The sequence below is a fragment of the Nansenia antarctica genome, assembly GCF_963989245.1.
Source record: "Nansenia antarctica genome assembly, chromosome: 2".
In the NCBI taxonomy this organism is placed as follows: Eukaryota; Metazoa; Chordata; class Actinopteri; order Argentiniformes; family Microstomatidae; genus Nansenia; species Nansenia antarctica.
The window spans coordinates 88,030,425-88,046,952 of NC_137675.1; the positions used below are offsets into that span (position 1 = coordinate 88,030,425).

At 42.3% G+C, this 16,528-nt stretch overlaps 1 protein-coding gene across 1 annotated transcript in view; it reads left to right on the top strand.

The window, feature by feature from the left end:
- The window catches only part of LOC308150835 (vigilin-like), a gene marked incomplete at both ends in the record, with an annotated part of 14,078 nt that extends 2,895 nt beyond the window's left edge, over positions 1-11,183 (top strand). The window contains 16 exons of the mRNA XM_080523625.1: positions 237-315; positions 414-553; positions 685-789; positions 1,532-1,645; positions 2,418-2,492; positions 2,589-2,720; positions 3,526-3,744; positions 4,649-4,870; positions 5,732-5,956; positions 6,453-6,639; positions 7,113-7,264; positions 7,377-7,481; positions 7,690-7,832; positions 8,109-8,161; positions 9,383-9,591; positions 11,166-11,183. Coding sequence (XP_080379751.1) covers positions 237-315; positions 414-553; positions 685-789; positions 1,532-1,645; positions 2,418-2,492; positions 2,589-2,720; positions 3,526-3,744; positions 4,649-4,870; positions 5,732-5,956; positions 6,453-6,639; positions 7,113-7,264; positions 7,377-7,481; positions 7,690-7,832; positions 8,109-8,161; positions 9,383-9,591; positions 11,166-11,183 — 2,178 coding nt within the window. The remainder of the gene's footprint in view (positions 1-236; positions 316-413; positions 554-684; positions 790-1,531; positions 1,646-2,417; positions 2,493-2,588; positions 2,721-3,525; positions 3,745-4,648; positions 4,871-5,731; positions 5,957-6,452; positions 6,640-7,112; positions 7,265-7,376; positions 7,482-7,689; positions 7,833-8,108; positions 8,162-9,382; positions 9,592-11,165) is intronic.
- Positions 11,184-16,528: the final 5,345 nt, after the last annotated feature.

A 16,528-nucleotide genomic window follows, 5' to 3' on the forward strand; every position in this document is an offset into this window, starting at 1 on the left:
GACTGCACCGAGTATTCAAATCTGCACCGAGTATTCAAATCTGCATCGCTGAAACTGTTATGCTCCTGAAATACTGTTCGGTCCAGCCCGAGGGGACATACCTGAATGTTGCATTGCCTCAAGTTACGGAAGCCTCATCCAGGTTAACGCTGGGTTCACTGGCACACTGCAGAATCAGAATCAGAATAACATTAGGCTCAATGTAGATGTAATCTTAAACATGTTTTGTCTTTCAGGTTAACCGTATGGATTATACCGAGATCAGTGTGGATCCCAAATTCCACGGACACCTTATTGGGAAAGGTGGTGCCAACAGTAAGTAGCTTTTGTTACTTTTTTGTTTACCAGTGTTTGATGTGTATGTACTGAATTGTGCACAAAACAAATCTGAATATAATTTCCCACCTATTCAGTAAACCGCATCAAAGATCTGCATAAGGTGTCTGTCCGCATACCCCCCGACAACGAGAAGAGCAACCTGATCCGCATCGAGGGGGATCCCCAGGGGGTGCAGGAGGCCAAGAAGGAGCTGCTTGAGCGGGCGTCGCGCATGGTCAGTACCAGCTCTCCTCAGCTCTCATCAGCTCTCACCAGGTTACATGTCGAGGTGGCTCAGTGGTGACTTGTCTGTAGGTAATGCTAATGCTACGGGTTTCATTCATCTATCTTGTAATCGCTTTTCAGGAGAATGAGCATACAAAGGACCTGATCATTGAACAGCGTTTTCACAGAGCCATCATTGGCCAAAAAGGGGAGAACATCAAGGAAGTCCGTGACAAGTTCCCAGAGGTGAGTTGAGCGGCCAGGAAACAAAACCACACGATGTAACGATGTATCCCACGGACTGTTCAATAGGACCAGTTCAATATCCCCCTCAGCCCTTCAGCCCTGTATAGATCTGAGAGGGTTGGATCATCTGTGGCCACTTCAACTGGAGAGGCACAGTTGCACGTTGAAGGATTAGGTTCTGTTGAGTCTTTCAAGGCTGTTATACAGGGTATCCGCAGTGTCTTGAAAAGTATTAAAAGTTGATAAATAATTTGGGGGGAAATCAAGACCCTTAATAAGTATTAAAAAGTCTTATCATGATTTTATGAGGTCTTGAATTTTGTAGGTATTTTTCTGAATTAGACTCTGTCCAAAGAGTTTGAGTCCTAAAAACTTTTAGTAAAAGTTCGTGAATTTATTAGTTTTATTAAAAAACTAAGATGAACCGGAAATTGTGTTGTATGATAGTGGTCTAGTCTATTGCAAACTAAACCTGTTAAGTTAAAGTTGTCACTGATGTAAACGGTTACAGCTTGAAGTGGCGGTGAGGTCTGGAAAAATATTGACAAGGTCTTTAAAAAGTCTTAGAAAGGTATTGAAATTAACCTCAAGATTCCTGTATATACCCTAAGTAGGTAACATAGACACAGCTGTTCTAGTGTCAACTGTCACTTAGATCCAACTGTCACTTTCAAATTAACCTCAACATTCCTGTATATACCCTGAGGCTGTTCTAACACAATTATTATTATCGGGGTTAAAGGTCATCATCAAGATCCCTGACCCGATCATGAAGAGCGACATTGTGCAGCTGCGTGGGCCGCGGACTGAGGTGGAGAAATGCGCCAAATTCATGCAGAAGATGGTGGCTGAGATGGTACATATCATATCTGTTTTATATTGAGACATTCTTATGCACACATCCAACAAAAACTCAGCGTAGCTGCTGGATCAAAGTGACAGTAGCAGAGAAAGGAGAGCGATCTGCACGCAGTGCGTGAGATTAGAATGATAAGGTTCTATCTCCGTTTAGAATGATAAGGTTCTATCTCCGTTTAGAATGATAAGGTTCTATCTCCGTTTAGAATGATAAGGTTCTATCTCTGTTTAGAATGATAAGGTTCTATCTCCGTTTAGAATGATACGGTTCTATCTCCGTTTAGAATGATAAGGTTCTATCTCCGTTTAGAATGATAAGGTTCTATCTCCGTTTAGAATGATAAGGTTCTATCTCCGTTTAGAATGATAAGGTTCTATCTCCGTTTAGAATGATAAGGTTCTATCTCCGTTTAGGGCAGTTCAGAGATATTGAGCGTCAAAGTTTTTACATTCCATTATGTTCTGTGAGATGGAATCCTTTGTATTTTATTCATTACTAACTAAAACATTTTAACATTTTAAAAATAAGGTAGTTTTGATGAAGACCAAGTTTCTGTCAACATTGTCCTAATAAACGACACATTTCTCTCTAAACTACACTGCTCTCTCTTTATGGCAGTTATGTAGCTATTACAAATAAAGTCCATTCCATGTAGCTATTACAACATTGTATGAGATAAAATTATCTAAGAGATATATATACGAAAAAATTGAGTCTTGACATTTCCTCTATTTTAAGTGTTGTTTTTTTATGTGATTCTTATTTTCAGACGGAGAATAGCTTTTCTGTCTTCAAGCAATTCCACAAGAACATTATTGGGAAAGGAGGAGCAAATATTAAGAAGGTTCGATATGAATGGAAAATTGTTGGGACACAATTCTATTCTCACAGCCTGTAGAACATCACCAGACCTTTTTAATCTCTTTTTAATATTTTTCAGATTCGTGAAGAAACTAACACTGAGATTGATCTGCCTGCCGAGAACAGTAACTCTGAGATGATCGTCATAACCGGCAAGAAGGCGAACTGCGAGTTAGCAAGGGTCAGAATCCTGGCTATCCAGAAAGAGCTGGTACGTTACTGGCTTAACCCTAACCCTAACCTAAAGGCTTACCTTACCTTACCTTAACCCTAACCTAAAGGGTTACCTTACCTTACCTTAACCCTAACCCTAACCTAAAGGGTTACCTTAACCCTAACCCTAACCCTAACCTAAAGGGTTACCTTAATTTACTTTAACCCTAACCCTATCCTAAAGGGTTACCTTACCTTAACCCTAACCTAAAGGGTTACCTTACCCTAACCCTAACCCTATCCTAAAGGGTTACCTTACCTTAACCCTAACCCTAACCTAAAGGGTTACCTTACCTTAACCCTAACCCTATCCTAAAGGGTTACCTTACCTTAACCCTAACCCTAACCTAAAGGGTTACCTTACCTTAACCCTAACCTAAAGGGTTACCTTACCTTAACCCTAACCCTAACCTAAAGGGTTACCTTACCTTACCTTAACCCTAACCTAAAGGGTTACCTTACCTTACCTTAACCCTAACCTAAAGGGTTACCTTACCCTAACCCTATCCTAAAGGCTTACCTTAACCCTAACCCTATCCTAAAGGGTTACCTTACTGTACCTTAACCCTAACCTAAAGGGTTACCTTACGCTAACCCTATCCTAAAGGCTTACCTTAACCCTAACCCTATCCGAAAGGGTTACCTTAACCCTAACCCTATCCTAGGCTGGTAAGTTACTGGCTCTCCTTAAGGTGTCAAGATGCATTCTGGGAAATATTATTATTCAAGTTAGCCAGTGAAATGAACTGGAAACGCAACCGTCCCCACTAACTAAACTAACGCTGTCCCCGTTCTGTGTCCAGGCGAACATCACAGAGATGGAGGTGTCCATCCCCTCTAAGCTGCACAACTCCCTGATTGGCTCAAAGGGTCGCTTCGTGCGCTCCATCATGGAGGAGTGTGGTGGCGTGCACATCCACTTCCCCACCGAGGGCTCCGGCATCGACACCGTCACCATCCGAGGCCCAGCGGAGGAGGTGGAGAAGGCCAAGCGCCAGCTGCTGTCTCTGGCCGAGGAGAAGGTGCGTTCTTCTTTTTTTTGTGATCAAGATTTTTTTATTGCTTTTAACAACACATAACAATGACAATACAGAACAAGAAAGGAAAGGAGGGAAAAAGAAAGAAAACAAAAAAGAAAAGGGGTAGCGTAACAGACAAGTCATAGCCAAATAGTAGAAGTATAACACAATCCGGATTGGGGTAAATGGAAAATCAAATTACAGAGTAGTCAGGTTGGTCAAGTTCAATGAATAAGCCTTCCACCACACATCAACTGTACTGGGCCTCGCTTTGTTCAATCTGGCAAGGTTTGTTCTTAAAATAATAATAATAATAACTTTCATTTCTATAGCGCCTTTCAAAAGACTCAAGGACGCTTTACAACTCTAAAGGGGAATGATCAGACAGACAAAACAGAAAACAAACAAAGCAAAACTGAAACATTGACTAGGGGCCAAATGTCTTGGTGAACAGATGAGTTTTGAGGGCTAGTTTGAAGCAGTCCAGGGTGGGGGCGTTGTTGATCACTGTGGGGAGGGAGTTTCAGAGAGAAGGTGCGGCCACGCTGAAGGCTCTGTCCCCAAAGGTTCGTAGGTTGGTGCGGGGGGTGGATAGCAGGCCCATGTCTGCGGACCGCAGGTTCTGGGAAGGGGTATGCTGGGGGAGGAGGTCAGTTAGGTACTGGGGGGCGAAGGCGTGGAGGGATTAGTAGGAGGTATTAGTAGTAGGGACTTAAAAAGAAGTCTAACTGAATGTTAACCTTGCCCAGTGGTTGTCAGTAGAATCTGTGACATCAGTGGTCATATTTCTTCCAATTTGGAAGTAATCATTTGCTTTGGCACTGACATACATTTAGGATTGCAAAGTTGTATGCTCTGCTAAGTTCAGTGTTAAAAATAGATATATCTTTTTCCCAATCATCTCCAGCAAATCAAGAGTCACACCGTTGAGCTGCGTGCCAAACCAGAATACCACAAGTTCCTGATTGGGAAAGGTGGTGGAAACATCCGGAAGGTGCGTGACGCTACTGGCGCCAGGATCATCTTCCCCACCGTGGATGATAAGGACCAGGAGCTGATCACCGTGGTCGGCACGGAGGAGGCGGTGCGCGAGGCTCAGAAGGAGCTGGAGGAACTCATCAAGAGCTTGGTAAGGGTTAGGGTTGGGTTAGGTTAGGCTTGGTAAGGGTTAGGGTTGGGTTAGGTTAGGCTTGGTAAGGGTTAGGGTTGGGTTAGGTTAGGCTTGGTAAGGGTTAGGGTTGGGGTTAGGTAAGGGTTAGGGTTGGGGTTAGGTAAGGGTTAGGGTTGGGTTGGGTTAGGGTTAGGTTAGGTTTGGTAAGGCTCAGGTCATTTAGGGACGGGCCTTTGAAATTAAGATGTTTTCAACATTGTATCCAAACTGTTGTCTTCCATGTTACAATATACATCTATATATATATATATACATCTATTATTAGGGATGTGACCAGCCGTTATTGCAAATTAAACTCACAAATGTAACTCACACATGATTGTATATTCACTGGATTAGTTGGTGAATTTCATAACAGTTGGTCATTAAAAACCATCTCGTCCTGTGGCCTGGGGTGGTCCGGTGGTCTAGCACCGTGGTCTACAGTGCACACATATGCAGTGCACACATATGCATGTCGGCATGGGTTCGAATCCGGCCCATGCCCTGCTGACATGACCTCTCTCCCTTCTTCTCCTTACTTTCCTGTCTGTCTTCACTATATCTGTCCGGGGTAGTGGTGAGTTGGACTTGTGATCGGAAGGTTGTGAGTTCAAATCCCGCCTGTTCAACCATACCACTACTAGTGTGCCCTTGAGGCACTTAGCCCTCAGTTACTCCAGGGGGAATGTCCCTGTAATTCGTAACTGTAAATCGCTTTGGATTAAAAGCGTCTGCTAAATGGCTAAATTATAAATTATCTGTCCAATAAAATGAAAAATATGAGTGTGAACTCAGAAAAATAAATAAATAATTTAAAAAATCCTTGTCGTCCCTCAGGATAACGTAGTGGGATTTTTCCACGTTATGAACGTGGACCCTAAGCACCACCGCTACTTCGTGGCGCGCCGCGGGCAGGTGCTGAGGGACATCACGGAGGAGTACGGCGACGTGATGGTGAGCTTCCCGCGCACCGGCGCCCAGAGCGACAAGGTCACCCTGAAGGGCGCCAAGGACTGTGTGGAGGCCGCCAAGAAGCGCATGCTGGAGATCATCGATGACCTGGTAAGTGAACATTGGTTTCCATGTTTAAAATGGCAGGTTTTTTATTTTATTTTATTTTAATTTATTTGTTCAAGGGGGACACAGTACATTAATGAACACTTAAATGGAATGCGCACATATCATCAGTGTAAATGTACCCAGTTATAGCCATAGGCTAATTTCCGTTGGTGGTCCCCCTGCCAGAAGTAACTACATTTCCTAATGGAAGAAATCAGATTATGGGGTAAAATAAACACATCATATAGACACAGTCATGATTAAAATAAACACATCATATAGATACAGTCATGATTAAAATAAACACATCATATAGATACAGTCATGATTAAAATAAACACAAAAATACAGTAGCTAAAATAAAATCAGATGGCATCTAGCCTAACATGCATCACAGTCATATGACTACACAACAAGCCCTAACCTGATTTTGGGGGGGGAGTGACATCAGTTCAAAGTACATGACTGATCAGATGACTCCTGTTCTCTGCTCCTCCAGGACGCCCAGGTGGTCATGGAGTGCATCATCCCTCAGAGGTACCACCGCTCCATCATGGGGCCCAAGGGCAGCAGGATCCAGGCCATCACCAGAGACCACAACGTGAAGATCAAGTTCCCCGAGCGAGAGGACCAACAGGCTAAAGACCAACAGGCTAGAGACCTCCAAGCTAAAGAAAACCCCCAAGGTAAAAAAAAAAAAAAAAAAAAAAATGTTGGGATGCAGGGATGTTACAAGCCTGAAATGAGCTAAACATTTTTGGCATTTAGCAGACGCCTTATTCCAAAGCGACTTACAATCAATACATTTGAATACTAAGCATGTGAATCATCAATCCACCAGTCGTAGCAGGAAGAGTAATCCAGCTCAGGCCCGGGGCCACTGATGGAAGGAAAAACCTTCTCCTATCACCTTCTTCTAAACCTAGTTTTTTGTTGTTGTTTTTTTTACACTGGAGGAACAGAGAAACAGTACAAGGGGGGCAATAGAAGTTTTTAGGGACTCAGTAGAGGGGAAAGTGTGTGTCTTTAGGAGACATAGTGGTGAGGGTCAGAAGATGTCTCAGGAGGAGCAGTTAAGGTGTAACCTGAAGAGATGGGTCTTCAGTCTACGACGGAAGATGGGTAGTGACTCTGCTAAACAGCTTTCTGGTTCCTCTAGCCCCCCCAGCAGAGCCCCCGGCGGTGCAGGAGAACGGAGAGGCCAACGGTGAAGTGAAGGAGCCCGTCGACCCGGCTGCACCTAAGAAGTGTGACATGATTGTGCTTTCCGGCCGCAAAGAGAGGTGTGAGGCTGCCGTGGAGGCACTCAAGGTCAGTCTGCAGGGAGCAGATTTATTTTTTCCTCAACCTGCCTCAGCAATTATCCATTTATGGGGGTACAGTGACGGTCAACTTTTTGTCTTTCACATCACCTCTCTCCTAGGCTCTGGTTCCTGTCAGCATTGAGGTGGAAGTGCCTTTTGAGCTTCACCGTTACATCATTGGGCAGAAAGGAAGTGGAATTCGCAAGATGATGGACAAATTTGAGGTTTGTCTCGTTCTCCTCAGATTAAAGGGAAGAGAAACTAATACAGGATGACCCTTCTGTTTGGATCATGATGATCTCTCCCCTAACGTGGTGGTGATCTCTCCCCTAACCCTAACCCCAGCGTGGTAACGTTCTCTTAACCAGCGTGGTAACGTTCTCTTAACCAGCGTGGTGATGTTCTCTTAACCAGCGTGGTTCTCTTCCTCAGGTTAATATTCAAGTGCCTGCCCCTGAGCTGCAGTCCAGTATAATCTCCATCACTGGCCTGGCCAACCACCTGGACCGCGCTAAGGAGGGTCTGCTGGAGCGCGTGAAAGAGCTGCAGGCCGACCAGGAGGACCGGGTGACCGGGTGAGTGTCTGACCGTGTCTGACTGTGTGTGTGTGTGTGTGTGTGTGACTGTCTGACTGTGTGTGTCTGTGTGTGTTTGACCGTGTCTGACTAACCCTAACCCTGTGTCTGACTGTCTGACTGTGTGTGACTGTGTGTGACTGTGTCTGTCTGTGTGTGTCTGTGTGTGTGTGTGTGTGTGTGTGACTGTGTGTGACTGTGTGTGTCTGTGTGTGAGCGCATGGGCACTACTAGTCTTGAACCTCGTCCACACCAGCCCGTTGTATCTGTTAATAGCCGATGGTTTGTCTGTGGGAGTCGTCTGTTGACAGACAACAGAGATGACGAGGGTCTGTATGTGTCCGCTTCGAAAAGGTTCTGGAACTTTTCACTATCCGTTCGTTCATTTAGCCAATTAGAAACAAGAATGCATTGTTGAGTCGCTAGGTTGTTTCAAATGCCACACTCGATTTCCACGGATCGAATCAAACACTGACTGGGCCGTAAATGGCAATATGGAATTATGTCTGTCTCAGTTTTTGAAAATGGGATTATTGTTTACCCCTTTTTATCCAATAGATAGGATCAGAGCTGTCCCAGCCTTGTGATTGCTACACAACACTGAGATAAAATTACACGGCCAAATACACACAAAATAAATAATTAGTAATAGCTACTCGCGTCTAAAGCATTGTGAACAGGCTTGGTGCATTCAGCACCATGCATCTCTGAGACGCAAGGTGATGAGTACACATCCATTTATAAAACCTGTCTCTGTGCCATTCGTTCTCTAAACCCTCTGATTACTTAGCCTAATTTAACATAACAATATTGCAGAACATAAAATTTTTTTTGCACTATAGCTGTCCAGCCTCAGACTCTCGTAAAACAGCGACCAATTAAATGTTTTACTCACATCAACACCTGAGGAGCACAGCCCGCCAGCGTTGGAGCCCATCGCTGTTTCACTTCAACTTTATGTTTTGACGTCTCTAACTAGCCTTTCTCCTTTCGCACTTTCAGCATGGTATATCTACCATAGAGCCATGAGATGTAGACATGGTATCTACCATAGAGCCATGAGATGTAGACATGGTATCTACCATAGAGCCATGAGATGTAGACATGGTATCTACCATAGAGTCATGAGATGTAGACATGGTATCTACCATAGAGCCATGAGATGTAGACATGGTATCTACCATAGAGCCATGAGATGTAGACATGGTATCTACCATAGAGCCATGAGATGTAGACATGGTATCTACCATAGAGTCATGAGATGTAGACATGGTATCTACCATAGAGCCATGAGATGGAAACACTGCTATTTTTTTTACAAAGAGACCAACACAGGGGTACAAACTTGTCACCTTTTAGCCGTTTCTACCTCAAAATAGGTCAACAATTTTCACAAATGTTCTTTGTTTTCAGGCAAAAAACTATTTTGTCACCTTTTTGGGCCATCACCAGTTTGCATCCCTGTTGATACCGACACCCTTATTTAGCCTTGAAATAACAAGGCAAGGTTATTTCCATGTATGACTTACGTCTCCGTTCCTGGTGCCCAGGTGGTCTCTCAGCCCCTGCGCTGCAGCTTGGAGAAGCGGACGACCAGCTGATGGCACGGCTGTCAGAGCGCCACCCGGAGGTAGGGAGGCAGAGGATCGTAGATGCGCTCCTGGAGCTGAGGGCCAAGCACCAGGGATTCCTCAGGGGCCTCCCCCTGAGGACCATCGTAGAGATGACCTCTGACCTTTTAACGCCACCTCCCAGCGCAGTCTGTTTTTGTTATGTTCTTTTATATTGTAAGACAGGTTGCTATGTTCTATGTTTTGTGCTCATACTGTGTTCACTGTGAATAAAAGAGAATTTTGATTTGCAACAAGTGTGATCTGTCATGCAATCTGAATATCTCTGTCGATCTCCTCTGCCTTTGTTTCATGGGCGTGGGTGGGTTTGTTTATGCCCAACCAACTGATTGCTGATAATGATACAACATCCTTTACTCTGTTCAAGGGTTAGGGTTAGTCAGTCATGCCCAAACAAGCTCCTATAGTGCCATTATGTATGCGTAATGTAAACATTGTCCCATTTACATTTTTGGAATTTAGCAGACGCCTTATTCCAAAGCGACTTACAATGATACATTTGACTAAGCAAGTGAATCATCAATTCACCAATTGTAGCAGGAAGAGTAATCTAGCTCAGGCCAGGGGCCATTGGCAGTAGTTGTGATAGAAGATGAAAGAAAGTTTTTATTTTTATATATTATTATTATTATTATAAAATAATCAAATATAATATTTTTTTTATAAGAATGTCCCCCCAAGTTGAAATCATGGAGGGGACAGTGCATCTGAATGTCAAATTGTTGAATGTCACACGTGATATCTCAGACACCACTGGCACAAATTTTATGAAACTTCAGTCCTATGAATAATTACAAGCTACTTTATTCCCCAAATGTAACTGATTGATAGACAAATTGAATTTGCTTAGTTAGATAATGTACAAATACAAATTATTGTTTCATGACTCATTTAAAAATGACATATTTGCCAGCCATGCATACACAAACTCTACCTCTAAGGGTGAATCCCAATTCACCACTCCGGCTCCCTTTTCACCCCTACGGCTCCATTTTGCGCGTTCACGTGTAGCCGTAGTGGCGTCCCAATTCATTACTCATTTAGGGTTAGGGGGAGGGTTAGGGTTAACTGCTAACTGCGACACTTTAATGAATGTGCAACAATACTATGTGCAATATGACAATCCTTGTGTACATAAGGTTCAGAGATAGGAAATGTTAGGATATTTATAGCATAGCATAGAGTACAGCACAGTGTTTTATTGTATAGTATAGTATAGTGGATAGTGTACATAGCCTTTATTTTTGTAAACCAGCTCTTTTCACTTTTTTATTTTACCCTTGGCCCTCTTGTTTTTAGTCTTTTTTCCAAGCACCAGGGGAGCCCCCCCTCCTAAATGTCGTTGTATGGTACCTGTACTGTATTAATGACAATAAAGACCATTCATTCATTCGTAAGTCTAAATCTAAGTCGAAGGTTAAATCATGAACTAGTTTACCTTGGCGATATGTTTGGACGAATACGTGTCAATATTGTTGCTAGGGTCTCCGCTCAGCCCGGGTTGCCAGGTGGGATTGACAGTTTCCAGTCTAATCACAGTCTAAAAACCGCTAAATCCATCAAAAACCAGCCCCAAACCTATATTGTCAGAAAACAACGTTCTACATCTCCGTTAATAACCGGCCAGAATAGCAGTGTTCTGCACTTGATGTTAAAGTGAAGTCTGAGAGCATCCTCTTGTTCAACAATTCTAACAATGCAGTCCATGAGCGTCCATTAGACAGAGTTGCCAGATGGGATTGTCAATTTCCATCCTAACCAGTCTAAAAATGGCTAAATCCACCAGAAACCAGCCCAAAACCTATTGTCAGAAAACCGCTACTATTGGTCAGGTGCCCATCTTGTGCCCCTAAACTGTTGATGATGTTTGTAAAATAAAAACTGCACATCGTATGTAGATACTAGTGTGTATTTTAATTTCACGCATTTTCTAACTTTCAGGCACTGACATTTTAATACCGCCTAAATGCTACTTATCCAGCCCAACCTCCCAAATGCTTTTTCCGCCCCCCCCCCCCCATAGAGCACACGTGTAGAGGACTATGACCCTTTCTCAATTTTGTATTTATATTTACATTTGACATTTACTGTAGCAGACGCCTTTATCCAAAGTGATTTACAAGTACATTTGTCTAAAGTAAGTGAATCATCTATACATCACTCATCAGGAGGAAAACAAATATATGCTAGGACCAGGGGGGGGCATTACTTTTTAAATGTTTATTATTCACAATAGAGAAACTGTACAGGGGGGTAGTGGGGGTGAAGATGTCTTTAGGAGGGACAGTCATGCAGCCTGAAGAGATGGGTCTTCAGTCTACTACGGCAATGGGCCTGGATCAAGCAGATCAGCCCCAACACATTTCTTAAGTCAATTTTAAGAAGAAGCTTTTTGAGAAGTAAGCAAGAAATCAAGTTTCTATAACAATTGAGGGCCTATGAGGAGTCATCCACTCATACAAGCCCTATGAGGAGTCATCCACTCATACAAGCCCTATGAGGAGTCATCCACTCATACAAGCCCTATGAGGAGTCATCCACTCATACAAGCCATCAGGGGCATAGTAGGAGGGAACATGGCCCACACATTATTATCGCAACAGATCAGAGCAAGTTTTAATTATCCATGGTAACAAGTTGTAAATATGGATTTCTGGAATTGTCATCAGAAGCCCTAATGCAGTTAGAGTAAGAACTAGCCTTTTCTATAACAAGTAGCCGGCATAATGTAACGAAAGGGATAATGGCCAGCCATGGCAGTAGAGGGGTTGGTATTACATAATGAGACCTTCAGATCTAGCCAGCAGCAGTATAACCAATGACAGCTAGCAGAGGGAAACACAGGTTACTAAGCAAACACACATACAGAGTAACCAGCAGTGGTGGCTAGCGCTGTGCTGTACACAGTGGTATGCTGGGGGGAGGGGGCACTGTGGCAGAGCAGAAAAGCTCATTTAGCAACAGACTACTACAACCACATTAAACTAAGGAGCGCTATAAAAAAGCGCTATCTGCTTTTGATGTCTTTAGTGATCTTTATTGTGCTGTGCTGTTTTTGTTTCTTTTATTGACTGTAGCACTTTGAGATTCTTGAAATTTAAAGTGCTTTATAAATAAAATTAAATAATATTATTAAATAAAATTAAATAATATTATTATTATTATAGGAGGATCTTCTGCCTGCCACAATAAGACTGTAGGCCTACAACTCCTCCTCTGGCTGGCTTGATCAGGGTCAGTCAGGCTGGGGGTTGTTAAACCATACTAGACTACTGTTACTTAATGTTTTCAGATGTCTAGTTTTTTATATTATCACTTTATTAGACTGCTGTTACTTAATGTTTTCAGATGTCTAGTTTTTTATATTATCACTTTATTTTGTTGTTGTTTCTTAAGTGAGCTGCTGTAACGCATTAATTCCCCCTCAGGGATCCCATTATGTACAGTATTGTACAGTATTTTTCTGCTGAAATCATAACCAAGGTACCATAGAACTCCTAGCATCTGCTATTGTAACCAGTGTTGCCACAGTTACTTTGAAAAAGTATTCTGATTACTGATTACTCCTTTAAAAAGTAATCTAGTTACTTTACTGATTACTTGATTTTAAAAGTAACTAAGTTAGATTACTAGTTACTTTTTTAGTTACTATTGGCAGCTGCCTAGGCACCCGACCCCCCGCAACATAAAAATGAAAACTGGTTTTGCCAAAACTCACTTTATTTTAACAGTAACTTAAATTACATAATTAAACTTTAAACAATAACTTAAAACAACAAAATAAAGAGTCTTTCTTTGCCTCACCCAACATAAATACTTGTTTTTAAACAATAAAATAAATATAATCTTTATTTAACAGTAACTAGCAAGGAGTGGTTTCACAAAACCTAAAACCTACCCTGACCATTCAGGCTTTTACCACAGGACAATATTTTCTTGCCAGCACAGAGTGTACAACTAACATTTATGTTCTTGTCATCCTTTGCTGACACAAACTCAAAATAATCCTTATATTTCCAGCTATTTAACGCATATCTCTGTTCTCGCTCCATTCTTCTGTTTACACTGTGCAATCAGCGTGGTGATACACGTGAGCGATTCTGCTGCAACCTCGTGTTGAAAACGTGAGCACTGACGTCACTCCCCAAGACACGAGAAAAGCAAACAAATGTTTGTTTACTATCGAACATTACAAAGAAATACTGCATTTAGCCTAAGTTATGAGGTAGTAACGCAATAGTAACGCACAGTCACTTGAATAAGTAACTTTAATCCAATTACTGATTTGGAAATAGTATCGCGTTAGAATACTCGTTACTGAAAAAAGTATTCAGATTAGAGTAACGCGTTACTTAGTAACGCGTTACCGGCATCACTGATTGTAACCATGTACTTTAGTAACTTTGTCTCAATGATAATATAATAATAATAATAAATTGTATTTGTATAGCACACTTTAATAATATAATAATAGTAATAAATTGTATTTGTATAGCACACTACTGGAAACTGTTCTCCGCTGCAATACTCCAATTTATCACTGGGTGGCGCTAACTGCACATTCCTTTGCGTCCTGGAACTGCACATTCCTTCTCGTCCTGGAACTGCGGATTCCTTCGCGTCCTAGAGCTGTTCTGCGAGTCTGCGGCTGGATACTACTGCACCAGATGGCGGTATAGATGTATTCACTCCGCTGCCCACCAGATGGCGGTATAGATGTATTCACTCCGCTGCCCACCAGATGGCGGTATAGATGTATTCACTCCGCTGCCCACCAGGTGGCGGTATAGATGTATTCACTCCGCTGCCCACCAGATGGCGGTATAGATGTATTCACGTCCGTCAGAAACTTCACTTTCAGTCCCTGCCGTTTTTCACCAAATGAATTAGGATATTAGAAATAGAATAACAAACCCTTAAAAGCACTAATTTAGATGTTTATTTCCATAGATAAGTTAAATATAATGTGTCGTTCCTTTATCCATATTAACTATTTCTATACTAAATGCTAAAAACAAGTTAAACGTTGGCGCTTTTATTTTGAAGCGAGGAGGGAGGTGGACAGGCAGAGTCGGACTGTCTGTTGTCGTTCACGGAACACAGATGCAATTCTGGAGGCAAACTAATCCCAGGAAACTCGTCCTGTTGGTAATTCCAAATGGAGACAAAAAGGGCAGTGCTTGTAAATGCTGTCCCGCCTTATGGACACATCATTGTCCCCCCTTATGGACACATCATTGCCAATGAGAAGTGGAGGGGCTCAGTACTCGTGCAAAGTTTGAAGGGTAAGTTAAACTCGCTAGCAACCTAATCAAAACAAACAGCCACGTTATACGACTGCATGGTACTTGCAGTGGCGGCTGGCCAATAGAGGGCGCTAGGGCGCCGCCCCCACCTTCCAACGCAGCCCCACTTCCTAGTTGCTACTTGTAAAAGATTTCTTTAAATAAAAATTGTTTATTCATAAAATGCGGCTGATATTCTGTCGGCGCCTATCAGCATTCATTAAAAATCCTCCAATACAATAAACATTTTATCTGTGTGTGTGTAAAATTCACTGTGAAAATACATAAGGGAGGAGTCCGGGACACGGCCGAATGGCAGTCTATGGCAGTCCAAATACTTTTGGCTTACACGTGAGCTGTAGCAGCGCTCCAATTGGCTGTCTCCTATTTCTCGGTCGGGGCGCAAAAAATGCGCCCAGAGCATGCGCAGATTATAGGCTTACCTAGGCTGCAGCCTAGGGCCACTACCACTAGGGGTAGTAAAAATAAAAAAATGCGTGAGACTTGAGAGCCCTGAATATCCGGTTGTTAAGTCTGACGTCAAACGTGACGTTTTGCAATTTCCGGGTCCAAACCAGAAATTCTCCGCACCAGAATACCAGTGTACTGCAGCGGTAGAATGACAGTTTAATCGTTTTTTAGACTCGGATCTATTCATACAACAAGGGACGCAGCACTTTCCCGTTTTCCCCATATTGTCAGGGTATTTGAGCCTCGGAAAAGCGCTATATAAATATAATTAATTATTATTATTATTGCGGCATTTCGAAGACAGCGCCTCAGCCAACTTTGGACCCGGAAACACGTCGCGACTTAACAACCGATATTCGGACAGACAACAGGAGAGGAGAGCAACAGAGAGACAGACAACAGGAGAGGAGAGCAACAGAGAGACAGACAACAGGAGAGGAGAGCAATAGAGACAGAACTGAGGTGAGGTGAGCAACAGAGACAGTTCAGGATGATAACAAACAGTTCAGTATGACAGAGACAACTAATAGAAAGACAACTGTATGATTATAGAGTTTACATGTTCAAGGACGTATTGTATGATAATAGAAAGGTACACTTTAATTTAATTAAAGAAGTAACAAAGAACACATTTATTCTCACAATTGCATTGTGTTCCATGTCTTTCTCCATTGAATAAATAATGCCTAGTTGAATGGCTAAACAAGACAACTGTCTGGACAGTACTGCTAGAATTATTCACCTTACCGCTGCACAGATAGACAAAGGGTATAAGTCCATTCTGTTAACATTAGGTCTACTCTGCTAACAAAGACTATTCCAGTTGATTTGTCAGTTGTTGTGCATTATATTTTTGTTGTGTTTTCAGTCTGCCCTTTAATAAGTTATATATAAAAGGTTCGGTGTAACCCAACGGTAACAAACCGTAACGACGTCTCTACGGTTTGAAGTTCCCTCCGTCAACACCGCCACGGCTGCGCTTCCGCTTCCGTTCACAACAAAACAAACGCACTTCCCTCGCCATCAAAGCTTCTCGCGAGATTTACCAAAATAAGCTTGGACTGTCCTGTGACGTTGATGGAATACCCGTTCTAACCGTCAATAATAATAATCATCATCGTCATCGTAATAATATTAATATAATAATAACAATAACAATACGAGTATTAATATAATAATAATAACAATAATAACACTAATTAATAATAATAATAACAGTAACAATAGTAATAATAATAATGCATTCATTTGTATAGCGCTTTTCTCAGGACTCAGACATTCCAGAATAGAGATACACAAACAGTTGTCA